Source organism: Culex pipiens, chromosome 2, assembly GCF_016801865.2.
Source record: "Culex pipiens pallens isolate TS chromosome 2, TS_CPP_V2, whole genome shotgun sequence".
NCBI lineage: Eukaryota > Metazoa > Arthropoda > Insecta > Diptera > Culicidae > Culex > Culex pipiens.
Window position 1 is genome coordinate 86,056,735 of NC_068938.1, and position 25,075 is coordinate 86,081,809.

The following is a 25,075-nucleotide window of genomic DNA, read 5'->3' on the forward strand; positions in this document are numbered from 1 at the left end:
ATGGTTTTTGAAAGTGTTTTTTACCGTTGTACATACAAATTGACATAGGGTTTTAGTAGAGAGCCTGGAGCTTATTAGAGAACGGACATCTCAAACCAAAAGTACCAATCGAAGCACGAGAACTGTCAAACGGAGGTACCAATCGAGCATAAAACAAAGGATTTTGCTCGATTGGTACCTCTGTTTGACAGTTCTCGTGCTTCGATTGGTACTTTTGGTTTGAGATGTCCGTTCTCTAATAAGCTCCAGGCTCTCTAGGTTTTAGTACCCAATTTGCACAGAACGAAACAAACGTACAATCGAGTGTGTCTCGGCTAAATTCACCACCCTTTCATGAGCTGGCCGACTGGTTCCAGCCCTGCATTTGTGGGCCGGATTCCATCTGTCAATCCGTCTGTTGTGATTGCGAAACGGTGTTTATAAATTTTTACCAACTTTTCCGGCTTATCTGAAGGAAATTTAAGTTTTTTCGTTGATAGCATAAGTTTATAAAACAAAACTGCCCTTAAAATGATGCGCCTCAAGTCTTTGGTGAGTGCCTGCGTGGGAACGGTGAGTAGATCGATGAATTTCCTGTGGGAAAGGCTGATGATAAAAGTGATGATAATTTTCAGCGAAATTTGCACACGTCCGCAAGCCGATTGCTCAACCTGGTTCCCATTGTCGTGGAACAAACCGGCCGAGGTGAACGAGCTTACGACATCTTCTCCCGGCTGTTGAAAGAACGGATCATCTGCCTGATGGGTCCCATTCATGACGATCTCAGCTCGTTAATTGTGGCACAGCTTTTGTTCCTCCAGTCGGAAAACGGCACAAAACCCATCCACATGTACATTAACTCACCCGGAGGCAGCGTGACGGCTGGACTGGCCATTTACGACACGATGCAGTACGTGAAACCGCCGGTCGCCACGTGGTGCGTTGGCCAGGCTTGTTCCATGGGTTCGCTGCTGTTGGCAGCGGGAGCACCCGGAATGCGTCACTCGTTGCCAAATGCACGGATTATGATTCATCAACCGTCCGGTGGGGCGCAGGGTCAGGCCACCGACATCCAGATTCAAGCGGAAGAGATTCTCAAGCTGAAAAAGCAACTGACTGAAATTTATGCCAAGCATACGAAATCGCCGTACGAATCACTGCTGGCCAAGATGGAACGCGACACATTCCTCAACCCGGAGGAAGCACAAACGCTGGGCATTATCGACACCGTACTCGAACATCCGCCATCGTCCACCGAGGGTTCTTCGTGAGAGCATTTCGAACATAATTTATGTTGAATTTTGTCAGATTTTTAATGTAATCCGTAATTCCAGAATAAATCTTTAGACACAACTATCGCTCAGCCCAATTAATTTCTTAGTATTCCTAAACCATTTCACCGTGCAGTGCATGTCCAGACAGTAAACTTCCCTTTTAACTGTACCTTCCCTGGTGTACAGCCTCAGTCTGCTCTGCCAACGATACCCTTCCAGAGGAAAAGTGGTAAAAAAGTTCAAATCAATCGTCGAATTTTCAAACCTGTAGATTCCCGGCTTGATAGGACAACGCATCGGCTGTTCCGTTCCCTTGAAAAACGTCGCCAGCAGAGCTTTTTCGTCGTTGATGTGGTCACAAACACGTGGCACTGGAATTGTGGTAACATATTCGCACTTTTTCATATCCATCAAGCAGCGAAAAAGGGCAAGTGTGAGCTAGTAACAAAATGGGATCGTTACATTTAGACAGTTAGAATAACACAACCTTTACCTCCAATGAATCTTTCACTTTTTCAGAAACTGTTAAATTGCCGTGAAACTTCACAACGTTGTTTTTCACGGTGAAATTGTGGGATCCGGGAAAATCAATGCTATATTTATCACTCTCCTGATTGGTGCACGTTGCAATTTTCATATCGGCAAACTGTTTAACTCTCTGAAGAAAATTTACAACATAACATAGACTTCTTTAGAATAACTGATGAAAGAACTACTTACAGCAGTGGAGCAAACTGCGAAAAGTGAGGCTAATATTAAGCTAAGCAACGTGCTGTTATTAACTTGATGCTTCATGTTCGGCTGCGTTGGAGTGAAAACCCACGTCAATTGCATGGCCGTTGATTTTATATCTGAATATGGCTTCGTTTAATTCTGGTAATTGTTTGATTGTCACCATTTCCGTCCTAATTTTAATAACCCAAATTTAATGTTGTAAACAATGTCGCGACCCCACTGCCATTTTTTAAGTCATTTTTAACAGTTATAATATTATTTACTGTTATCTGGGGCGAACCGGGTCTACAGTCTGAATAGGGACAGCAGTTTTTAGAGCACTTGTTGAGCACGTGAAATTTCCCGAGGAATTCGAATACCGTAAACTGGGGTGACTTTGATAGCCCGGGGTGACATTGATAGAAATTTAATTTGGCCACTTATTTTGATACATCCAATGTAACAGTCAAATTTTTGCACATATGTTCGATAATAACCTATCCCTTAATGCTTACATGCTCAAAATTCTCAAAAATGTTTAGATATTAATTTGACGGGGTGGGTCTCGTGGCGCAGGGGTAGCGGCTTCGGCTGCCGATCCCGATGATGCTATGAGACGCGGGTTCGATTCCCGCCTTATCCACTGAGCTTCTATCGGATGGTGAAGTAAAACGTCGGTCCCGGTTTCTCCTGTCTCGTCAGAGGCGCTGGAGCAGAAATCCCACGTTAGAGGAAGGCCATGCCCCGGGGGGCGTAGTGCCAATAGTTTCGTTTTTTTTGACGGGCATTTGAAAAACCTATCAAAGTCACCCCGGGCTATCAAAGTCACCCCAGTTTACGGTATATAAAAATTTAGCCCAAAAAGTGCCGTCTTCTTGGGCTACAGGGCAAAAGTTAACGCTGTAATAAGTTTGTTATAGAAAACTCGTAAATCTATGAGAAAAACTGCGATTGGCCAAAAAGTTAATTCCGTAGGCTTATACTGCCGTTCTACGTATAATTGTCTCATGTTCAAAAAAGTGCAACTGAGAAAAAAGCGATTGAAATTTTTCAATCGATTTTTGTGTTTTGTGTTTTGTTCTCTATATGTCCCTAATCACACCGGTTATCATTTTATCACCCTTATTTGTAATCCTCTTGCTATACAACAGATAAATAAGATAAAATGTTTCGTTATACTAATAATTTCGTGATAGAAAATACTTGGTGGGTAAATTATGAGTAGAAGTTCAACGATGGAACAAACAGACTTGATGTTGTTTTCAATGATTTTCCGAACAAAGTACTAGATTTTATATGTTTTTTTTTAAATATTTACGTCAAACTAAACTTAAAAATGATAAAAAGTCAGAATCGTCCAAAAATGACATGGGACAATTATGCGTAGAACGGCAGTATAGTCCATGAAATTACATATCTTTTGACCCATGGGAGTATGGGTGTTGTAAGCTGTTGCAAAACGATATTAAGGTTTAAAAAATCATTTTTAACAATAATTTGCAAAAGCTAAGAGAAAAAGTCAAACCAATCTTAGATGTATATAGCACATTTTGAAGTGCTTCAAAAAACCTTTCGAATGCATCTAAGAGAGTTGGAATTGATGAAGTTTTACGGAAATGCGAGCAATTTTAAGATTTTTTACGTTTTTTGGACCTCAAACTTCAAAGCCCATTTTACCCCACTTCCCTTTGTCGTAGAGGGCTCATATTTGGCATGAGGTCATCTCATGCTCAAACAAACGCTGAAAGTTTCATCATAGACTAATAAAAGACTATACAGTGGGATCTGAGCCATGACTCAACCTTTTTATGACCCCTCGGCAGGGCCGGTTCACTGTCAAAAATGACAGATCAAAATGTCAAGAACTGGCTCCACTGACGATTTTCTGACGTTTCTTTTTTTTTTTGATTGGTGAATCTAAACAAACACACACATTCGATTTATTTGAGGATGCATTTGCCATCCCAATAATATCGGAGAACCGAAACGACTGACAGGTTGTTCAGGCTGATCGCCATACTTTTTAATTTGATTTTGCCTTCTATTTCCGTCGATTTCGTAATAAGTCGCCGATGGAACAAATGGCCTTTCGGCATCGGTTCCGGGTTGATCAGCAGGTGCTGCATTCGGTCATGTAACATTCCTTGGTACTTCCGATTACCGGTTTCACAAGAAATTAAGCACGCGAGAGCAACGATTGCAAAAGGCTTGTGTGCTTGCCGGAATGAACACGATGTTGGTCGGTGTGAAAGCTTCCGGTTCCGGTACACGGAACCCCGGGGAAAGTCGTAGAATCGAACGTATTTGAACCGATCGGAACCAGGATACGCTGCAGCTTTTCTTAGAAGCAAGACCTCCTGATAAGCATGCTGTCCAACTCCACCTTACAGGACATTTCCAACCAAGGTTCCAACTGATATAGCTCTAAGTTGTTTAGTATCAAATAAATTTTAAATCGAAAAGTTCATTCAAACTAAAAAAAGATGTCTAGAGTGTTGATTAGATCAATCATCATTTACAATCAAATTCAATCAAATTGCATTTTGCTAAGTCACGGTCATCAAAAGACATTTCTGTGGCTAAGGAATTTAAAACCAGGTTCTAACATAACAGCTCGGGAAACGGCATATTTGATTAAAACATCGACAAAAAGCTGTAAATTTTATATATTTTCAATTAAAACTTAACCACAAATTTACATCAGTAACATACACACAAATACACCCACATAAGTCGACAACTTGGCTGCGGTAGCCCCAGGTTGGGCCTTCCCCTCGCGGATGCGGTTCTTCTCGGTGGCAGGGTCTACGTTGGTAGGGAAGCCTTCTTCTTGCACACGTCCTTGAGGAACGGTAACGGCACTCTTCAGCCTGGTCATTTCACGCCTTCCCTCGAGCATTCTTCTCCGCCAGTTCTTGCTTTTCCAACTGAAGTTCCTTCAACTTGTTTTGGTGGTAGTGGGCACCGAATGACCCCGCTCCATTTATCTGGGAGGCCGGTGCACGGGCGTGGTCAAGGACATGACAGCGAAATCCCTGGAAAGAGACAAATGATTTCTCGCTTAAGATAGGAAAATCTGGTTAATATGTTCAAATCCTCATATCGCAAGAAGAGTTTGAACTACTCAACTGATCTTGTGCTATTTAACAACACTTAAATCTTACCATTTTGTTTGAATAATAATCGAAGGAGTTCGGCAACAAAAACAAAAATTCCACCGTCCAGCTGATGCGAAAACAAAAACAAACACGATGCGCGCCTCGATGCGATGCGCGCGCAAAACAGCACAAAGCAAAATTGAAAAAGGCAGTGCGGCCAAGGAAATCTGTCATACGGGGGGTAAGCCGATGCGGTTCAACGTGGTTCACGCGGTTCACAGCATATGAGTCATATTTAAAAAAAAAAATGTTCGGAGTGTTTAGTCTTTAATTAGTCTATGGTTTCATCCAAATCGGAGCTCTAGAACAAACCGAGCAAAATCTACAAATACTGCCTCTTAAACATTATCTCTAGCCTATTGTTTAGTTTTCATATTTAATCACAGGTTTTGCAGCGCGACTGCGTTTCAAATGTAGGTGGCGCCAAAATGAGGTTACTTGCCTAAAGTCGTATGCCTTTCTGTCGATTAAAGAACAAAATCGCTTATTTCTCATGATTCCCTGCATCAATCTTAATGAAACTGGTTGCAAAAGACGAGAAAAATTTTTTGCTTTAAAATAATGAGCATCAACTTTTGGGCGCGCAAAAATTTGTGACCTTTTTCTTTAAAAAACATGTTTTGGAACACGAAAAAATGAGTTTCCCCGTATATATCAATGAAATAAACAGTTATATAGTTGATAACAGATGTGTTAACGTATATTCAACAATTTGTATTGATTTTTGACAGACTTTCTTGCCAAATAGTCCAAATTACTATCTTTTTCTAAATTTAAAGTTTTCTCATAGAAAAATCAAACAAATATTGGAAAGTTATACACCAAATTGTTGGAAATAATTTTTCTCATCCGAATCCGGCATAAGTTTTATAAAAATGTTGATTATGAAGGAAAAAACACATTTTTTCAAAAAATCATAGGTTTACGCTATTTGTTCATAGGTGGCGACACGTGTCTTTTAGCTTTGCTGCAAATTCTCTATTAACATTTAAAAGAAAAAAGTGTTTTGTATTTTAAACTAGTTCAGTTGTTATGCTATCATTAGTTTTTGCGGTACTGTTAGAGAATTTGCAGCAAAGCTAAAAGACGCGTGTCGCCACCTATGAACAAATAGCGTAAACCTATGATTTTTAGAAAAAATGTGTTTTTTCCTTCCTAATCAACATTTTTATAAAACTTATGCCGGATTCGGATGAGAAAAATTATTTCCAACAATTTGGTGTATAACTTTCCAATATTTGTTTGATTTTTCTATGAGAAAACTGTAGATTTAGAAAAAGATAGTAATTTGGACTATTTGGCAAGAAAGTCTGTCAAAAATCAATACAAATTGTTGAATATACGTTAACACATCTGTTATCAACTATATAACTGTTTATTTCATTGATATATACGGGGAAACTCATTTTTTCGTGTTCCAAAACATGTTTTTTAAAGAAAAAGGTCACAAATTTTTGCGCGCCCAAAAGTTGATGTTCATTATTTTAAAGCAAAAAATTTTTCTCGTCTTTTGCAACCAGTTTCATGAAGATTGATGCAGGGAATCATGAGAAATAAGCGATTTTGTTCTTCAATCCAGCAGAAAGGAATACGATTTTTGGCATGTAACCTCATTTTGGCGCCACCTACATTTGAAACACAGTCGCGGTGCAAAACCTCATTAGTACATCGAAAATTTTTATATATATTTTTTAAATAAACCAAACATGCAAATTATTCCAAACGCAGGGGAATGCATTTCAGATGATTGCAATAAAATATGCATTGACTTTAAAAAGTTTTTTTCGATCAATATTTTTTTCAGGAAAATGTTGAGGAGGTGGGGGGGGGGGGGGGGGGTTACAACTTTTAAACATATTTGAACCAGCCTTATAATTTTTAACGTCAAGGAGGTCATTTTGAGCATATATTACACCGACCAACATAATTTCTGCGCAGGCTCAACTCGAGGGAAAGCATGAAGTTTGTGGTCCCTAGAAGATTTGCAGCAAAGCTAAAAGACAATGAACCTATGAACAAATAGCTTAAACCCATGATTTTTTTTAAAAAATGTGTTTTTTCCTCCATACTCGACATTTTTACAAAACTTATGAGATCGGATGAGAAAAATTATTTCCAACAATTTGGTGTACAACTTTCCAAAATTTGTTTGATTTTTTCTATTAGAAAACTGTAAATTTATAAAAAGATAGTAATTTGGACTATTTGGCAAGAAAGTCTGTCAAAGTCAATAAAAATTGTTGAATATACTTTAACACATCTGTTATCAACTATATAACTGTTTATTTCATTGATATATCCGGGGAAACTCATTTTTTCGTGTTCCAAAACATGTTTTTAAAAGAAAAAGGTCACAAATGTTTGCGCGCCCAAAAATTGATGTTCATTTTTTTAAAGCAAAACATTTTTCTCGTCTTTTGCAACCAATTTCATTCAGATTGATGCAGAGAATCATGAGAAATAAGCGATTTTGTTCTTCAATCCAGCAGAAAGGAATACGATTTTTGGCAAGTAACCTCATTTTGGCGCCACCTACATTTGAAACACAGTCGCGCTGCAAAACCCAAAGTTTGTATGGAGAATTAGTGCTGCTTGCTACTCTCACATATTGCATGGAATTTTTGAATTGTATGAATCAGCGACGAACCACCCTAATTCTCCATACAAACTTTGGAGAAAAACCATTCGGTCCTGTCTAAATATTTTTGAAAAATTCAAAGTGCACGTGTTTCTGGGGACCCCAAACTTCATGCTTCCCCTCGAGTTGAGCCTGCGCAGTCATTTTTGTCAATTTTTGTAGGTATTGACCTGTTATCCTACGAAAAATTGTATTTTTTGTTTTATGTTCAATTTTTAATAATTTTGCATGCATTATCTTTGTGAAAGTTTTTTTTTTAATTTGTTGTATCAGGCCTGTTCTATAACCTCCAATTTAATCTTTTGCTTGTTTTTAGCATTTTTTACCACAACATGGAATCATTGACTTTTAAGATTAAAAATGCGTTAAGGGTGCACACTAGGGTGCCCAGAAAAAATTACCCCCTGCTCCACAAGCAGAAAACGGTTTTTTGGGTTATTTTAAGCATCTGTGTAAATTTTGAGCGAAATTGGTTGAGATTATCCTATTGATACCCGAGCCTAAAGTTGGTGAAAAAAATGTTTTTCGTACAAAAATTACTTTTTTAAATCGCTTATAACTTTTCAGGATCAAATTTTACAGTTTTGGTATGTTCTACAAAGTTGTAGAGCATTACATTATCAATGAGAAACTCACTTTTGGAAATATTTGGATGGAAGTAGCGCGCCGTGGAGACCAAACCGTAAGAAAGTTGGGTTTTCCATACATTTTTTAATTTTTTTCCCATGCAAACTTCACCTTTGAGTATCAATACGTAAATGTTGACCGATTTTGCTCATATTTGGCCCAGAGTCCGCTCGAGGAACAATATTCAGCTTGTGGAGCGAGGTTTTGAAAAAGTCTCATATTCTGGGCACCCTAGTGCACAGGCACCACAGCCAAGGAAGTTGTCGTCTTCTTATATTTTCAATTGTCAAGCTTTCAAACCCAATCCAGCAGCAATCTGATTGTAAAAATAGTCAAACTTTGCTGTAAATCATTTTGTTGACAGTTCTTTAAGGGATGAATTATAAATTAAATTGAAATTTTCCGTAGTTTTCAAGAAGCTAAAATGTTTGTAGCAAGAACCTTAGTGCAAATGCTCTTGTTAATGTACAGGTGCACCATTAGTTAGTTGAGGATATAATACAAATTACTTAAGAACGAGTCCACGAGCTGAGCATACCCATCTCGCATCGAACTTACTCATCTGCCTGAAATTTTTAGTTTTCAAACTAGCACCTTGGCCAAATATGAGCACTCTAGGTCAACGGGAGGTGATATAAAATAGACTCTTTTTCTTTAAATTTTTTTTAAAGTAAATTTTTGCTCGGGAGACCCTTAGATCCGATTTTCTGATGACAATTTCATCAAATTCGTGTTCCTGAGTCAATTTCACAATTGAAACTTCATTTTTTTTTCTATCCTTCATCACCAATGCTGTTTAAGTTTCGAAATTAGTTAAAAAAAATTTCGAGTGATTTTGTAGCTGTTCTTAAAATTTTAATTAATTAATTTGGAATTTAATGTGGAAGGCAAAAATTAAAACCACCTTTTTGACGTTTTTTTTTTAGTATGATATTAATAATTATCAATGACTTAGCGACTACATGCATTTTACCTCATTAAGTATTATTCGCTTGTCTAATTCACGTTTGTTTTGTTTATTTGATAGTATACATATATTTTTTTACCCCCATATAAAAATGTAACCCATACCCTTAAGCTTTCCTTACCCACTTCATCGAAGCGTGTCCGGAAAGGCAGTACAGCTCCCGTTTGATGCCCTTCTCCTTGGAGTACAGCTTAAGGCTGGCCTGCCAACGGTAGCCCTCGATGGGAAAGGCGGCGAAAAATTTCAAATTCATCGTCGAATTTACGAACCGGTACAGGCCCGGCCGTATCGGACACCGCAGGTTCGGTTCCATCGTCCTGAAAAACGACGCCAGCATTCCGTTTTCGTCGTTGATGTACGTACAGATGCGGGACAGGGCGATCGTGTTGAACGGTTCGCACGTCTTCATGTTCATCGTGCACCGGTGGGCGACCACTATAAACTGATGAAACGGATGTAGTTTTGAAATCTTTTTGCGACTTATTCTCACCTCCAGTGGTTCCTGAATCACTTCCGTTACGGTAAAGTTTCCGTGCAAACTGACCACGTTGTCCTTGAATGTGTGGTTTATTGCACCAGGAAATTGAATTAGGAATTTGTCGGTGTTTGGATTGGTACACGTGGCCATTTCAATGTCGAAGAACTCCTTGACACGCTGAGGTTAGTGGTAAAATTGAGTTACAATGTATGATAACTGAAGTTTAATACTTACAGCGTTCGAAATCATTTTTATGCATAGGAGGAGAACAAACGAAACAAGAATAGAACTATGCAGTTTTGAAAACATGTTGAACTTTCTACGTTGCACATAAAGGTATGGAATGCTTGGCACTGTGACCGTACTCTTATAATGTGATGGATGCAATTAAGTGTACCGTTAAACGGGGTGACTTTGATAGGTTCGAGATTTTTCCGCAAACTGAAGAGTACAAATTATAAACGTGAGCAATTCTCTTCGAAATCAGCCGATTGCGGCCATTTTTTTTGTTTTTTTTATTTGGAATGTTTGGCCCATTTGAGCAAGGTCCAATCTTCAATGTCTCTTAGACAATTTTATAGCAAATTTTCTGAACTTTAAAAAAAAATACTTAAGAAATGATCACTCATGGTCACTTTTTTTAAAAATCGAAAAACTGCAAATATTTCGCTAAAATCAAACTTTCAGTGGCTATATCTTGAAAACGGAGCCCTTTATCTAAAAACCTGTAAAGTACTTTTCGATTGCAAATTTAATTTTACATAAAAAATAGCTCAAATTTAGTTTTGTATGAAGTTTCGATTTTTTTCAAAAATAACTATAGTTTCAAAAAATTATTACTCGGCGGCAGATTTTTTGACCATACTTTTCTACGGCTCAAAAGTTGCGGATTTTTGTCCTCTAAAACATTTCAAAAAATCTCGAAAATCAAAAAATATGTATTTTGGGAAATTGAGTTATGTGAAAAAAAGTTAATAAAAAAAATCGGCAAAATTTTTTTCCGTGTACCTATTTTTTCTCAATAGTCCTCAACAATACCTACAACTTTGCCGAAGACACCAAATTGATCAGAAAATTCACTGAAAAGCTAAAGCTGTTTGCATATTTACGTACCATTTTTGTATGGACAGCTGCCAAAATTGTATGGAGACTTGTATGGGTGAACTAATGACACAAAATAGCTTCTTTGGTCATAGGGAAGGCCCCCACAAAGTTTGAGCCAAATACAAACATACAAATAAAATCCATTTCCGGTTTTGGTAGAGAATTGCTTACGTACGGAATGGTATGGAATCATTCTGACCGTGGTAGAGAAGTGTTCAAAGTACTTCAAGATGAAGTTTTCATAAAATTTTGAAAAGTTCAAACAGTTAGTTAACTACAATTAAGAAAGCGTTGATAAAAAGCATTATTTTAATATTTTCAAAATGTCATGATTTTCTGTTCTTGAGCCTGATTTCGAAACAAAAAATGGAATGCATTTTCGGATTCTTTGGACCATTTTCCACTAGGAGAAGGTAAAATAAGTTTGTAAATAATTGATATTATGTGTTTTTGAAAAATAATTTAAAACAAATCTCCCAATTTATAGGCATTTTCAATAGAGCATGCAATTATTTTTTTAAACACTATTGAAAAAACTTTTTATCAAAAATAGTGCATGCACCTTGTGTGGCCTACCCCAGTGCATGTTTTAAAAATAATAATCTTAAGATAAACCTTATCAGTTGAAAAATATTCCAAAAATTAATCGTAATTCTATCAATGTCACCCCGGCTTACGGTCATTAATGCAGCCAAATTAAATTATTTTAAACTTTCCCGAGCAGGGGAAATTTGCTCGGGTATGTTTCTGATATTTGAGTTCAAACCTTTTGCAAATCTCTAAATTAAGATCTCTATCATTCGAGTAATGTACCGTGCAATATGTGAATGTGCAACTTAATGATGAATATGTCGTCGCCAAAATAGAAATCGACGCGTTTTTCTGTGACTGCAAGCCGAAACAATCTCCTTAATGATGAATAATTAGATAATTTTGAGCTATCAAACCAAAAACGTAATAAAACCGTTATGGTCGAGAACATGAAAAAATGCAATAAAAGCGAACACTTTCTCAATGCTTATTCGTTCAGTGGTAAACAGCATTGCACACAAGTTGAACTCGTGAAATAAATATCTAAAATGTTTAAAGGACAGATCAACATGATCTGGTTGTTACTGAAAATGTCATTCTATTTGCATCTTTGCAGTACCATGGTAAGTTAAAAAAAAACATTGATTGTAATATACAATGTTACAAAAGTTTCCATCAATTGCAGCGAGTGAAAGAATTTTATGATTTGAAAATGGCGACCTGCAACGCTTCAAACACTGATCAGTATGTGCTGGATTTCAAAACTTTGAACTATTCGATAAAGAATAATGTGGTTCATTTTTACGGAAATTTCACCGTTACCGAAACAATTCAGGAGCCTTTGGAGGTATAATTTAATTATTTCGTTATCAACGAAACAAAAGCCTCAATCAAACCTTTACAGTTCACCATCATCGCCAATCGATGCTCGCTGGATATGAAGTCCTGTCAGCATTTTGAAACGATCACCCTGTCGCGCATCTGTACGTACATCAACGACGAGAATGGTTTGCTGGCGTCGTTTTTCAAAGGAATCAAACCGACCCCACACTGTCCGATTAATCCGGGCCTGTACACGTTCGAAAACTGTGCGATGAATCTGAAGTTTTTCACCACATTTCCCATCGAAGGATATCGCTGGCAGACTCATCACAAGCTGGCCTTGAAGGGGAAAACTAGCAAGAAGGACTTGTACTGCCTTGCTGGGGATTGCTCCGTCGGGTGGTTTGAGAAACCGTAATAAATTTAGCGGGTTAAATGATTTGCTGAGACAAGTTGCAAATAAATATCAGAAAATTGCTTTAAAATTTTAATATCATTGAAAATGTATCCAGATGTTTAAGCGAGGATGGCTTCACGAATGTTGCACGCCCGAAATGTCAAAATCACACAGTGGTACCAACATTACAAAAAAGTATGCCCTGGCATGACAGCCACACTTTTTTTGTAATGTTCGAATGCTCGCTAATTCGAACGCATTAGAAATAAAAAGCACACAAACGTCAAAACCAGTTCGTCGCCGTCGTGCTAACTTGTCGTACGTGCATTTCGGGCCAAATTGAGTTAAGAACGCCATTTTGTGCATCTCATAATGCCACATCTTTTGACCTTCACAGATCCCCAAAATTCGATTTCAATCCTTAGATATTCAATGAAAACCAAAATTGCTCCGAAAATTATTGTCACTTTTCATATGAAAGTAGTTTCAATCTTGTCGTGCTATCTTGTCACTCTCTGAAAATTGATGTAAGTGCGACAAATGGCCAAAGGGATTTCAGGTCAGGATGCGTTTGACGCACGTACAAGATAGACTACCGTAAACATTTGTAATTATAACTCGGGACTCCAGCAACCAAATTCAACCAAACTTCGGGACAATGCACAGAATGGTCAGCCAAACAAAACGTGTTTGTTATTGTTTACATTGCGTGCTCTCGTTTTTGTTTATTCAAGGTCAAACATTAAAACGCGTTTTTCTCAGGGATCCTACACGTATTCAGTTTCCTGAAGTCCCCGCAAGAGACGCTGTTGTTGTTTACGTGTGGTTTTTGAAAAGGTCGTATGAAATAAAAACATACATTTTGTTCCCAAATTATTTTTTGTTAGTTTTTTCTATCTTTTGCATGTATTTGCGAGATAATTAAAATTATTACGTAAATTTGTCAACATTTTACATTTATTAGATCAATAAAACCAAGTTCTACTTGACGATTTAAGTAATACAACACAACACACTAAACTAGACTAAAAAACTCAATAACTTCAGTTTTCTTGAAATAAAACGAAATGAGTTTGATTCTTCCTGACCGTTGGTTTAAAATGAATTGTGCTTTTAGAATACTTACTAAATTTCAGTCGAAAATGCTTTAACACTGGAACGCCCAACGCATGTCCAACTTACACGGACGCCCAAGCCTCCCAAAAAAGTTGGAACGGTAACTTCAACTCGCTGTTTCTCGGGCATTACTCAACCAATCGGGACGATTCTTGTTTCCAGTGATTTGTATGAATGTCTAAGATGATCCTAAAATTTTGTAGAACTTGATTTGAACAAATCTGTAATTTCTGCGACCGAAAATATCGTGCCACCTTTTTTCAAATCGACTGCCTCCGCGGAATTTTTGGCGAATTTTTTTTTTACACGCGAAAAAAAAAGTTGGAACGATGTTTTTGATTGCAAAAATTAAAGATTTGAACAAATTAAGTTCTGCAAAGTTCTAGGATCATCTAGACATTCTAACAAATCACTGGAAAAAAGAATCATCTTGATTGGTTGAGTTATGCCCGAGAAACAGCGAGTTGAAGTTGCCGTTCCAACTTTTTTGGAGCCTTAGGCGTTGGAATGTTAAACTAGCTGTCACTTAACACCACAGTGCTGATATGCCAACAATAGGTGCTTGACGGAATAAAATGTTGTTCCCCTAGTTGTCCCCTGAGATAAATTGTAAAAAAGAAAAAAAAAACTTAATAGTTTTTATTTTTGTAATTTATGTCCGATGAGCATACGACATTTTCAAAAGCCACGCGAATTCGGATTCGCTAATTCGAATGCAGTTTCATTCGAATTAGCTAATCCGCTTTGATTATACAATATTCTGCTAAAAGAAAAACATTTTTTTAAACCCAACTTAATAAGTAATACAAAACGTTTTATTTTTTTTAGAAAAATCTCTGAATATTTATCATAGTCTAAATGAAGGCCCAATAAAAAGGGGCCTTTTTTGAATCGGATTAAGAAAATACCATAAATTGCAGCGCGAACATTTTTCAACGTGCCTGACCGACTTTTGGGGTGATTTCATTTGATCCAGCTAATAAATATTATGAAGTTTGGTAAAGTGCTTCAAAATTCATACTAAAACGCGAAATTTCCATGGCGATGGAAAATAAAAAAACAACTTTGCCGAAGAAAATAAATCGGTCTGTAAATCAGATGTCAAGATACTTTTTTTTTAATAACCACATGCTCATTTTCAATGACCAGCAGACAAAATTGTATGGGGACTTGTATGGAATAACTAATGATGTAAATGGTAAAATTGTTGATTGATGGATTTGAAAGGAAATTTAGGTCGGTTTGTCAGTTTCTGGTAGAAACAGATTAAGACTAGTAAAATGGGTGTTCTACGGTTTGAAAATGGTGATTTGAGCTTTCTGAAATTAGGAAAATGAAATAAAAAGAGTTGTAAACAATAATTGACGAATTTCGATAATAATAACCAAAAGCGCCAATTGGGTACTAAAGCCCTATGTCAATTTTATGTACAACGGTAAAAAATACGATCAAAAACCATTTCTGATCACTTTTTTTCATTTTAATGCAAAAAAATTATGACAAGACAACATTTTTTCGATGGATCAACTATGGTCCCCTTGGAACGAGCTGTCAGTAGGAACTTTTCTGTCAAGAAGGACCGCGAGGTTAATTTTTCAAAATTGATTTAAAAATTCATTTTAAACTCTTTGTGGTCGTACAAAGGGTCATTGTACTCAGAAAAATAAGCTTTATCGCTGTAAACAATAATATCAGCAATCTAAGCTTCATTTGAGGACCCAATTTTTTTTGAATTGCATTGTTGCATTGTTGTTCCACGGAAGATTTTATCTTAAACAAGCCTTACCCGACAAACTTCGTCCTGCCCTTTTTTGGTTTCCTGACGTTTCTTGCTTGTTTGCTAATTAAGCCTCCTGTGATCCAAATTTGATTTCACGCAGCTTTTCCCATACAATCTGCAGATTTTCCGGAATCGGTTCCAGAGTGGCCAAAGTTGTCACTTTTTGGCGTAAGAACCATCCTTGGGCTTATACGAACCCAACGCAACAAAAAGCACCTCGATCCGACGCTCCGTATTGAACTGATTCGCGTTCGAACAAAACCGTCGACATTTTTTATATATGTAAATATATAGATATATATAGATTTGTTACAATGACCCTTTTTGCTCTAACAGTGATTTTTCAATGTTTTTTCTCTATCAGTTTCGTTTTTTGTTCTTTAAAAAATAATCGGTGATTTTTTAAAATATCAATGAAGTATATTTTGTAGTCCTATTTAAACAAAAATCATCGGTAAATGATAATATTGTCCCTTAAACATAGTTGCAACCGGGGAATTAAATTGATTGCATCTTAAAATTCAGTTGAATTTCTTCTGCCATTTTCAAAACGTCCCAAATGTGTCTGCCCAATCGCTGTACGTGAGTTTCAATTTAAGCAGCCTGCAAAGTCCGAGAAATGTGAAATGTTTCCATAATTTTGTGCTAACAATTACAACCATCAGAGAAAAAAGGAATCCTTTTAATGAGAAAAAGCCCCCACCTCGCCCATCCCGCTGACCCTTCCGTTCCGAAATATTAATGATGACTTTTCCCACAGATCATTCACCGCGCGCGTCCATTGCCCTCCATTTCTCGCTTTTTAAAAGGAATCCTGACCATTCCATGTGGTGCGTTTCAGCTTGGCTTCTTTTGGCTTAATTTTCCTAAAAAAGCACTAAAAGACGGTTGCGGGGCTGCATTTGCTTTTGGAAACATCACACGGAATTGGACAATTGCTCTCGTTTTGTCCATCCCCATCCCCGCACAAGTCCCACCACTCCTCGTCTCTCCAACGGGTTCGTTTCTTGCTCACCGGTTCAGGTCCCTTTTTGTAAATCATCATCACGTCAGCCGTTTGATGCATTGCTATGCTCTCTGCTCGGGAAATAAAAGGACTCGGCCCGAAACTGTCCACCGGAGGAATTCCAGCTTTGTGGGGCAAGGGAGAGGGAAAACCACTTTCGGAATGGATGGAAAATTTCCCAATTTTTTGTGTTGTCCGCTCCGCAACCCGCAGTGCGTTGCTATCTGGAATCGTAATTAAACGCATTTATTTATTCCGCCACAAACCGGGGCCGGTCATCCTGCTGGGCTCGATCTTTGGGGGTTTGTGGTTACAGTTTGGACCGTTTTCTCTCAATTATTGTGCCATTTTTTGCTGTTGGGGAGGAGTAACTCAGAGGGCCATAATATTATGAATAACCGTTTTTTTGATGCAGAAGACAAAAATACAAAAACCTTCAAAAGTTGATTTTTGTGGATGCATTAAACACATTTAGAGCAGTAAACACTGATTAAATATATCGTTTAACAGATTTTTATTACAGATTTGATAAATTTGCCATGAAACATAATTTAATTTGTTTTTCTAAAGTTGATAAATAATTCCAATAAATTTGGGCTACACAGCAAAAAAAAACGTAATCCAGCTGCATGTAAAAGCCCTGGGTGTAAAATAAATTATATTTTATGAAATTTTATGTAATATTATATGCTGAAATATATACCCATTACACCAGAAAAGTGGTAAAATTACACATTTTCAGAGGTAAACTTACACTTTTTTTCGTGCATAAAAGATGTACCCCTTTTTAGATGAAATTTTACCATTTTTTTTCTGTGTAGTGTGTAATATTAAGTGTCTTTTTTTGACGAAGGTGATGTGCATGCTTCTGCATGCGATTTTACCATCGGATTTTTTTGGTGTGTACTAAGTGAAATGTGAAGTGAAAAAACATTTTCTAGCCAAATTGAGAATTGTTCACCGTTTCAATCCAGAGCCATTTTAGATTGTTGATACACCGTATAGTATTTGCTGCCGAAAGGCATCGCAAAGTGTACAGAATAAAAATTAAAATTTTAAATTGCATGAAAACGTTTTTCTTCCGAATTGCCGTTTTCTTTCCCATCCATTTCACCACCACTTTGCGTTGCTCATAGAGTGATGAAGGGGGTCAAAAATAATCTTTTTCGGTCAAGTTAGGGAGGAATCATGCAATATTTACTTTAATAAACATTTTTCTAAAATTTGGATTATTTTAAGCACACATATCAACAACGTACATTTGTCAAATTGGCTGAAAATGCCATAAAAATTATGTCGCATTTTGTTTTTGCGGCTTTTGTTGAATATCTCATGATTCAAAACTTGGTCAAAAAGTGAGGCATTGATAGTAAGGCAAAATGGCGTTAATAGCCCAAAATGCAAAGTGCGGCAAGATAGCCCGCCCTCGACGAAATGACGAGCCTGCAAAGATTGGAAGTAGCTATCATCAGTGCATGAACATTTTAAGAAAAATATTTTGGCTTGAATGTTACCGGCTGGCTTGCACGGGCTATTCTGAGACTGGTTCAACTGTCTTCCTTAATTGGACGAACATGGTATTTTTATGAATCCAATATGGGAGAATCATTTGACCTGATTTTGCACGAAAGGCTATCGGAAAGAGCCATCAATCAAACAGATTTGACCTTACATTTATGGGGAATTATGTTTTTTTTTGTTTTAACGTATTATAGTGTGGTAACTATAGGCCATGAACGACTGCACATTTTGTTTATCCTAAAAAATATGGTGGAACTTGTTTAACTCCAAATATGGACCTCCAAAATCAGCAACCTTTTAGAAATGTAAGGCTTGTTTCAAAAGTTTATACAATAAAAAAATAACAGAAAATACAAAAAAAAAACACTTGAATGTCGAATGACGAGCACAAGCGATCACCGCGAGATTAAAACCAGCGATCGCTGGATTATGAGTCCAGTGCACAATCCAATTGATCCACACAGGTGGGTCCACCCTAACCATCAAACCAAAAAAAAATATTGGTCTAATTATTTTGGCTAAGAACTCCCAGGTCAAATTTGTGCGAAATCAGATTTTGCCTTGATCCTGCTATGGTTTGACGTAGGAACGCTGAATATGAACAGAAATTCTGTTACTCAATTAAGGTTGAGCCGTTGATTATTTTCGAAGAAAATTGATCATCACTATAAAATATTCTGTATTAAATTCAATTTAATGAATTTCAGCACTAAAAAGAATCAGCATGTGCCGGGTGTTGAGTTCTTCAAGGCACTGAAAGAATTTTCGATCTAAATCAAATGCGTTTAAAAATTTATATAATTTTGTGGTACAATCATTGACTTTCTTGTTGGCAATCATTGATTAATGTCGATTTCCATAACTTTACAAGGCATTGGATAATCGTTACCAAAAGGGATCAGCATGTGTAGGTCACTATTCTAAACAACTTGTTGAACGACTTTGAACGAAAAATCATGACAATGATGGAAGTCTTCACGTTAAAAAGATTCGAAAAAAAATGTAATTTGTGCGAAATTTCTTGTGACGTGTCACAAGAAAGCATGATCATTTTGATGAGAAATTGGTCTATGTCACAATTGTGTATTTTCGATGTATAGCGATTTCCAAAATCGTTTTAAAACATCTTGTAGGGTTTGTTGAGTCTAACAAAACGTAATCATTAGCTCATTTTCGACCAAAATGGTCGTTGTCACAAGATAGCACACAATCGACGAAATGATCTATTGCCAATCGGATAAATAGTCAAGAAATCTTCACCCAAAGGAAAAATATATCTCAAAATCTGCAACAGTGGATTTGCTTCAGAAAATGTTACATTTTATAACATTTTTTGCAGCAAGCCCGTAGATCATTTTTGCCCGCATGTAAACATTTTAGCGATTTGCAGTTCTCACCAACACATATAATGCTGGCCCGCCCCCGAGCATCACTCCAAAGAGAATCATATGTTGGTGCTCTTTCACTCTCCTTTCATCAAGCGTCCATGGCGCGGTGGTAGCGTGTCGGATCAATAACCAAGAAGTTGGTGGTTCAATCCTCGTTCTGTAAAGGGGTTTTTTGTGTGAAATACAACCAAAATGCCGTCGGTAATGTCGATAATTGTCGGTAACGGGCAAAAATGTCATACCCCTATATCGCAAAAAATGCATGAGACCAGTTTTCATGCAGATTCTGATATACTTTCATGCCGCCATGCATCACAACCATGCGACCGCCGTTTGGGTGTTGAGTTGAAAAATAGTAGCTTTTTGAATTTCTTTTTCAACGACATTCAAAATCAAATCAAATTATTCGCTCTACAGCATTGCCTTGGCGTTCTCGATTGCGAGATTCCTACTCGAAACTAGGTGTTCGAAGGCTTGATTGTTGAGGCAATTGCAAACCTCTTTTTACACCTTAGCTTCCGTCCACCCCGGGATTCGAACTGACGACCTTTGGATTGTGAGTCCAACTGCCTACCAGCGACTCCACCGAGGCAGGACCCAGGGAGACGACTCCTACACCTGGACTGAGCTAACGACCTAACCTTTTTTAGGTTAGTCCGGGACCAACATTTACTTCCTTTCCGACGGAAGGCGTGATCAGACAAATCTCGTCTCGAAAAATGCCACCGGGACCGTCTGGGATCGAACCCAGGCCGACTGGGTGAGAGGCAATCACGCTTACCCCTACACCACGGTCCCGGTTCAACGACATTATAAGTTTTAAAATTTCAGTATTTTTCAGAATTTTCCTTTGATTTAAAAGATATTAAATTTTGCATATAAAAGATTACTTCATTTAAGAAGTTCAGGATCCCACAGCGATATCAATTTGCCTTGTTTGTTTTGAAATTATCCGCCGTCTGCAGTTTCACATATAAATCAGTTAAAAAGCCATTCGATCGTTGAGTGGTCAAATTGCTCTCGACCTTTCATCGCTTCGTCCATTTGATGTGTTCCCTTGGGTTGCAACTGCTCTGGGCATTCCTCGTCGGCTCGGCTCATTCTTGGTTCTCTGTTAATTTTGATCGCTGGATGTCTTTTTGCTGCTGATCGTCACTTCGGTCGTCCATGTCCTGCGTTCGATGCGCCGAAAGCTCCAATCCATGTGTGTGTCCGCGGTACACTTACTTTGCACTCTTTCTATCTAAATGCATCTTCTTTGTTGTTTTTTTTTGTATGCGGGAAAACGAATAAGAACAACAGCAAGAGCCCTTTTATGACATGATCAGAATTATTTATTTTATGTTCACTTTATCTCAGCTCGCGATTCTTGAGCCAAAACAAGACACCGATGAACAAGTCTTGAGAAACTCAGAAGTTTCAAGTTTGTTTCACTTCACTTTTCATAATACATCTTTTTTATGTCCGGAGCAAACTTATTTTGTTATGTTTTTTTGTTTCTTGTTTACTTTTTGATAAAATCATTACGATAATTTAGTTTGAAATAACAAAATCAATTTATTGCCCTCTTCTTAGTTAACCGTGGGGCGAAAACATCAAATTTTTATGGCCCCACACAGCAAAAAACAAGTTGGATTTTGGATTGTTGAAAATTTGGTAGGTTGTATATTACCTCTTTTTTGAGTAATACTAACTGAAATATATGTAAAAATGTGAACCCGATGAATATTCACCAGAAACTGATGAAAATTAACCATTTTCTGATGTAATACTACACTTTTTTTTTACAAATAATCTGTCATCATTGATGAATGAATATTACCATCTTTTTTTCTGTGCAGAGAAAAAATACTTTTGTTAAACCGTTGTACTATTTTACCAAGAATTAATATTATTAATAAATTGCCAAAATCCCAAAGAACTGCTCGCAAGTTGACGGTTGATCGATCCCCGTCCGTTCCTCGCGGTGCTGGTGGTAAAGAAGTCAACGCACTTAATTAGCGAAATCAACTTTCGAGCTCAGCTAAAATAATAAAACAACTAAAAAACGTGTTCACCGCCAGCAAGTGCGCGTCTGTGTGTGTCCAGAGGATGTAGTTTTTTTGTTGTTGCTGCAGCGGACAAAGTGTCCAATTTATTGATTCTAACGACGTTTTAAAGTATTTTCCTTTGAGGAATGGCTGCTTCCGAAATTATTTCATGCGCCGCTGTCATTGAACTTTAAGCATTTGGGCGTTCTTTTTTTTTTGTTCGCTTGATGCAACCGATCACAATTTGGGAACATTTTGTTTCTGTCTTTTGGGATTTCCTGAGTGGAGATTTAATTTTTTTCTGATAGTATAATTAAGAGTCCAGCTCTAAAAAAATCACAAAAAAAAATTGAAACCAATTGAATAAAAAAAACATGCAATACCGTCAGTGGGGGTGACTATGGGTCAAAAAACGATACACCTCTCGTAATTACTTAATAACAAAAACAATTTAAATAACATCGAAAATCTTCCAATGGAGCTTTGTTCTTAGATAGTTTACTAACATTTTCCCAAAATATGGTGGATTTTGATGAACACTACCTTAAATGCCAATAGTTTGAAAATTGACCCAATCTCACCCCTTAGAGGGGGTGACATTGGGTCAAATGAAACTAAAATGATGCTCAAATACAACGATATGGTAAAAACAAGTCATCCAACAGTGTTTCTTGTTCGAGGGAATCGAATTGACATGCTACAATGTTTGAAGTGGAGATTTTCAAACATTTGGGTAGTTTTTGAGCAATACCAACAAAATTTTCAGAAAAATGATTTTTCAAGAGGTCATTTTTGGCCAAAAACGTACCTCAACTTTAGACAGCTGTCAAAATAACAGGATTTGCTCTAGGAACGAGATTTTTTCAGCGAAGTCATCTTAAGATGTCCCCTACACAACCCTTTTAACAGAATTCAGTTTAATTGAGAAGAATATGAGAAATGGTGAAATCCGTAAAAAATCAATTTGACCCAGTCTCACCCCCCAGACCCAATGTCACCCCCACTGACGGTATATTGTTTTCTTAAAAAAATATCAAAATAAAATAAAAAAAATAAAAAAAATTCAAATCAAAAATGCTTTTAATGATATAGGAACATCTTATTCAAAATAGAGCTGGGACTTCGAATGTATCCGGATATCCGGATATCCGTTCGGATATCCGAACGGATATCCAAAATCCGGAGCTCCGGATAGACGGATAATTATCCGATATCCGTAGGTATCCGGATATTTTTTCTCAAAACCCCCATCAATTCGACCCCTCTTCGATTTCCGTGAAATTTTACTCTATGGGGAAACTTTGGACCATGATCACGAATCCGAGGTTCATTTTTCGATATTTCGTTACAGTAGGGCGGTGCAAGCTTGTGACTTTATAGAAAATTGGTACAGTTTAAAAAATAACCCCTGAAAGCAGTGTTGCGATCCTCACGCGCTCACGCGCTCGTGAGCGCTCATTTTTCGCTCATTCGTGAGGAGGAGCGCTGCGCGAGCTAGCTCACGTTTGCCCGCGCTCACGTTTGCTCCGATTTTTTCAGCTCGCGTTTGCCCCACGCTCGCGCTCGCACTCATTTTTCGCTCACGGAGCGCTCACTTTGGAAGTATCGCGAATCGAATCGTTTTTCGTTTTTGAGAAAGTTTTTGATTTTCAATCCTAGTTAGATTTTTTGCTTAAGGCGCAGCATGTCATTGGAAACATTGGGGAACATTGGGGGAAGGGTATGAGCGCGTAAACAAAAATGACTGAAACCTTATAAAAACTTACAAAACAATGAATTAATTCAAGAAGATTTATGCTGGGGTGAGTTCGATTCAATGTCATGTGCTTGGTTGATCAAAATATAACATTAAACTGTTTTATGTACCTGTTTGTTGACTACCTTTGCAGCGTGCGGGTCAGAATGAGCAACCATTAAAAAAAGGTCATTCCGCTTAATAAATCGTTCAGTGCTTGGAAACGGCTGATCATTTTTTATAAAGTTAATCTTTCCCTTTCTCATTCTAGAAAATAGGGTAAATTGTTGAAACAGTTCTTTTTTTACAAAAAAAAACTCCAAATTGCTAGTGTTTGAAATAACCCATTTGAATGAAATAATATAAATTGTCATTGTTTTGTTTTACCACATTAAGGGTGGCTCCTCTTCCCCCAAGTAAATTATATTTAACACTTCCGCTACCAAGCCTCTGAAAATATTCAATTACAGATTCAATAAATGATTTTTTGAATATGGACATTCTCTAAAATGTTCCGAATATGAGGGATGATTATAACTTTAATAAAGCTTACTGCTGGTTTTTTTTAAAGGTTCATTAACACAAATTTTATTTTTTTGTTTTTTTTTTGTTTTTCAAAACACTTTGAGTCCGGATTCTAAAAACTTGAAATAAACATAATTTGTCAAATAAATCAATTATTTGTAAATAGCAGTGCATCTCTGCACGTCAATGAATTTTTACATTAAGAATGTTAGCTCTGTGTTAGCTCACTCAAGAGTGAATCATTCTGCCCCTTGGATAATTCTGAATTTAAAATAGAACGTATATTTCGGTTCGCCGAATAAATCCATTTCATTGCTTACTTTTGTTTGTTGGACCCCTTTCATGTTTGTTTTTGCTGCCTGTGCTGAGATAGTTCTAGAAACTTCGTTTCAAACAGGCAGATGCTTCAACAGGGATAAACAACTACCTACTTTGGCTCACTAGCTCACGTGAGCGCAAAACGCTCCGGTGAGCGTGAGCGAGCACGAGCTACCTGATAAAAACTCACGCTCCAGCTGGAGCGAGCACTCCTTCCGTGAGCGCTCGCTCATTCGCAACCCTGCCTGAAAGTCACAAAAAAAAACACATTATTTAAAAGATATTTTTTGCCTATGTGGGTTAGGCCGATGCAAATATTTTTCAAAGTTATTGTCCATCGGCTCTGGCCTGGGTCGAGAAGGGGGGACAAAAAAATAACAAAAAATATAAATATTGAAACAACAAGCCATAGTTTCAACATTTGCATGGAAAAAGTGTTTTAAAATGCATTTTACACTAGTTCAGTTGTTTTGCAATAATTAATTTTCAAAAAAATGAAAGATTTGACAAAAACAAATTTCCCGAGGAATCCGATAAAAAAAATTCAGACATAGGCTCTTCGGTCCAGACACCGTCAAAATGCCATTTAAAGTTTCATACGACTGTTTCAAGTGATTGGCTGTTTTTTGGTACTCAAATTTTTTTTCCTTGAAAGGCCAACTAATCACTTTCATTTGCGTCTAGGACAGCTAAAATCGGTTAAAATCAAGGATCTGACACGCATGCAGTTTCCTGAAGTCTCCGCCAGAGGCACTGTCAATATTGTATGCGGGTGTTTTTTGAAAAGGTCGTATAAAATAAATACATAAATATTGTTCCCAAATTATTTTTTGCAAGTTTTTTTTTATCTTTTGAGTATATTTGCGAGATAATTTCAATTATTACGTAAATTTTAACACATTTTACATTTATTAGATCAATAAAACAAAGTTCTACTTGACGATACAATACAACGAAACTCAATTAC

General features: G+C 37.2%; 3 protein-coding genes across 3 annotated transcripts; 2 read left to right on the top strand and 1 right to left on the bottom strand.

Annotated features, from left to right (window-relative positions):
• The first annotated feature begins 390 nt into the window (after positions 1–390).
• On the top strand, positions 391–1,335 carry LOC120419793 (ATP-dependent Clp protease proteolytic subunit, mitochondrial). Its single transcript, XM_039582629.2, has 2 exons — positions 391–552; positions 615–1,335. The coding sequence occupies exons 1-2, from the start codon at positions 511–513 to the stop codon at positions 1,248–1,250; spliced, it is 678 nt and encodes a 225-aa protein (XP_039438563.1). The 5' UTR covers positions 391–510; the 3' UTR covers positions 1,251–1,335.
• An 8,128-nt stretch (positions 1,336–9,463) lies between these two features.
• LOC120419815 (uncharacterized) lies at positions 9,464–10,084 on the bottom strand. The gene is made up of 3 exons (XM_039582652.1): positions 10,070–10,084; positions 9,848–10,012; positions 9,464–9,799 (listed from the first exon to the last, which is right to left on the bottom strand). The coding sequence occupies exons 1-3, from the start codon at positions 10,082–10,084 to the stop codon at positions 9,464–9,466; spliced, it is 516 nt and encodes a 171-aa protein (XP_039438586.1).
• Positions 10,085–11,976: 1,892 nt separating this feature from the next.
• Positions 11,977–12,722, top strand: LOC120419816 (uncharacterized). Its single transcript, XM_039582653.2, has 3 exons — positions 11,977–12,093; positions 12,156–12,317; positions 12,375–12,722. Exons 1-3 carry the CDS (start codon positions 12,019–12,021, stop codon positions 12,708–12,710), a joined length of 573 nt encoding a protein of 190 aa, XP_039438587.2. The 5' UTR covers positions 11,977–12,018; the 3' UTR covers positions 12,711–12,722.
• The last annotated feature ends 12,353 nt before the right edge of the window (positions 12,723–25,075 follow it).

Excerpts from the sequence above, each read along its gene's own strand:
- LOC120419815 (XM_039582652.1), bottom strand. Across the intron at positions 9,800-9,847 it reads TGATTCAGGAACCACTGGAG|TTTATAGTGGTCGCCCACCG; the intron begins GTGAGAATAAGT and ends CCGTTTCATCAG.
- LOC120419816 (XM_039582653.2), top strand. The coding sequence starts at position 12,019 with ATGTTTAAAGGACAGATCAACATGATCTGGTTGTTACTGAAAATGTCA. Across the intron at positions 12,094-12,155 it reads TGCATCTTTGCAGTACCATG|CGAGTGAAAGAATTTTATGA; the intron begins GTAAGTTAAAAA and ends CATCAATTGCAG. Across the intron at positions 12,318-12,374 it reads CAATTCAGGAGCCTTTGGAG|TTCACCATCATCGCCAATCG; the intron begins GTATAATTTAAT and ends AAACCTTTACAG.
- LOC120419793 (XM_039582629.2), top strand. The coding sequence starts at position 511 with ATGATGCGCCTCAAGTCTTTGGTGAGTGCCTGCGTGGGAACG. Across the intron at positions 553-614 it reads TGAGTGCCTGCGTGGGAACG|CGAAATTTGCACACGTCCGC; the intron begins GTGAGTAGATCG and ends GATAATTTTCAG.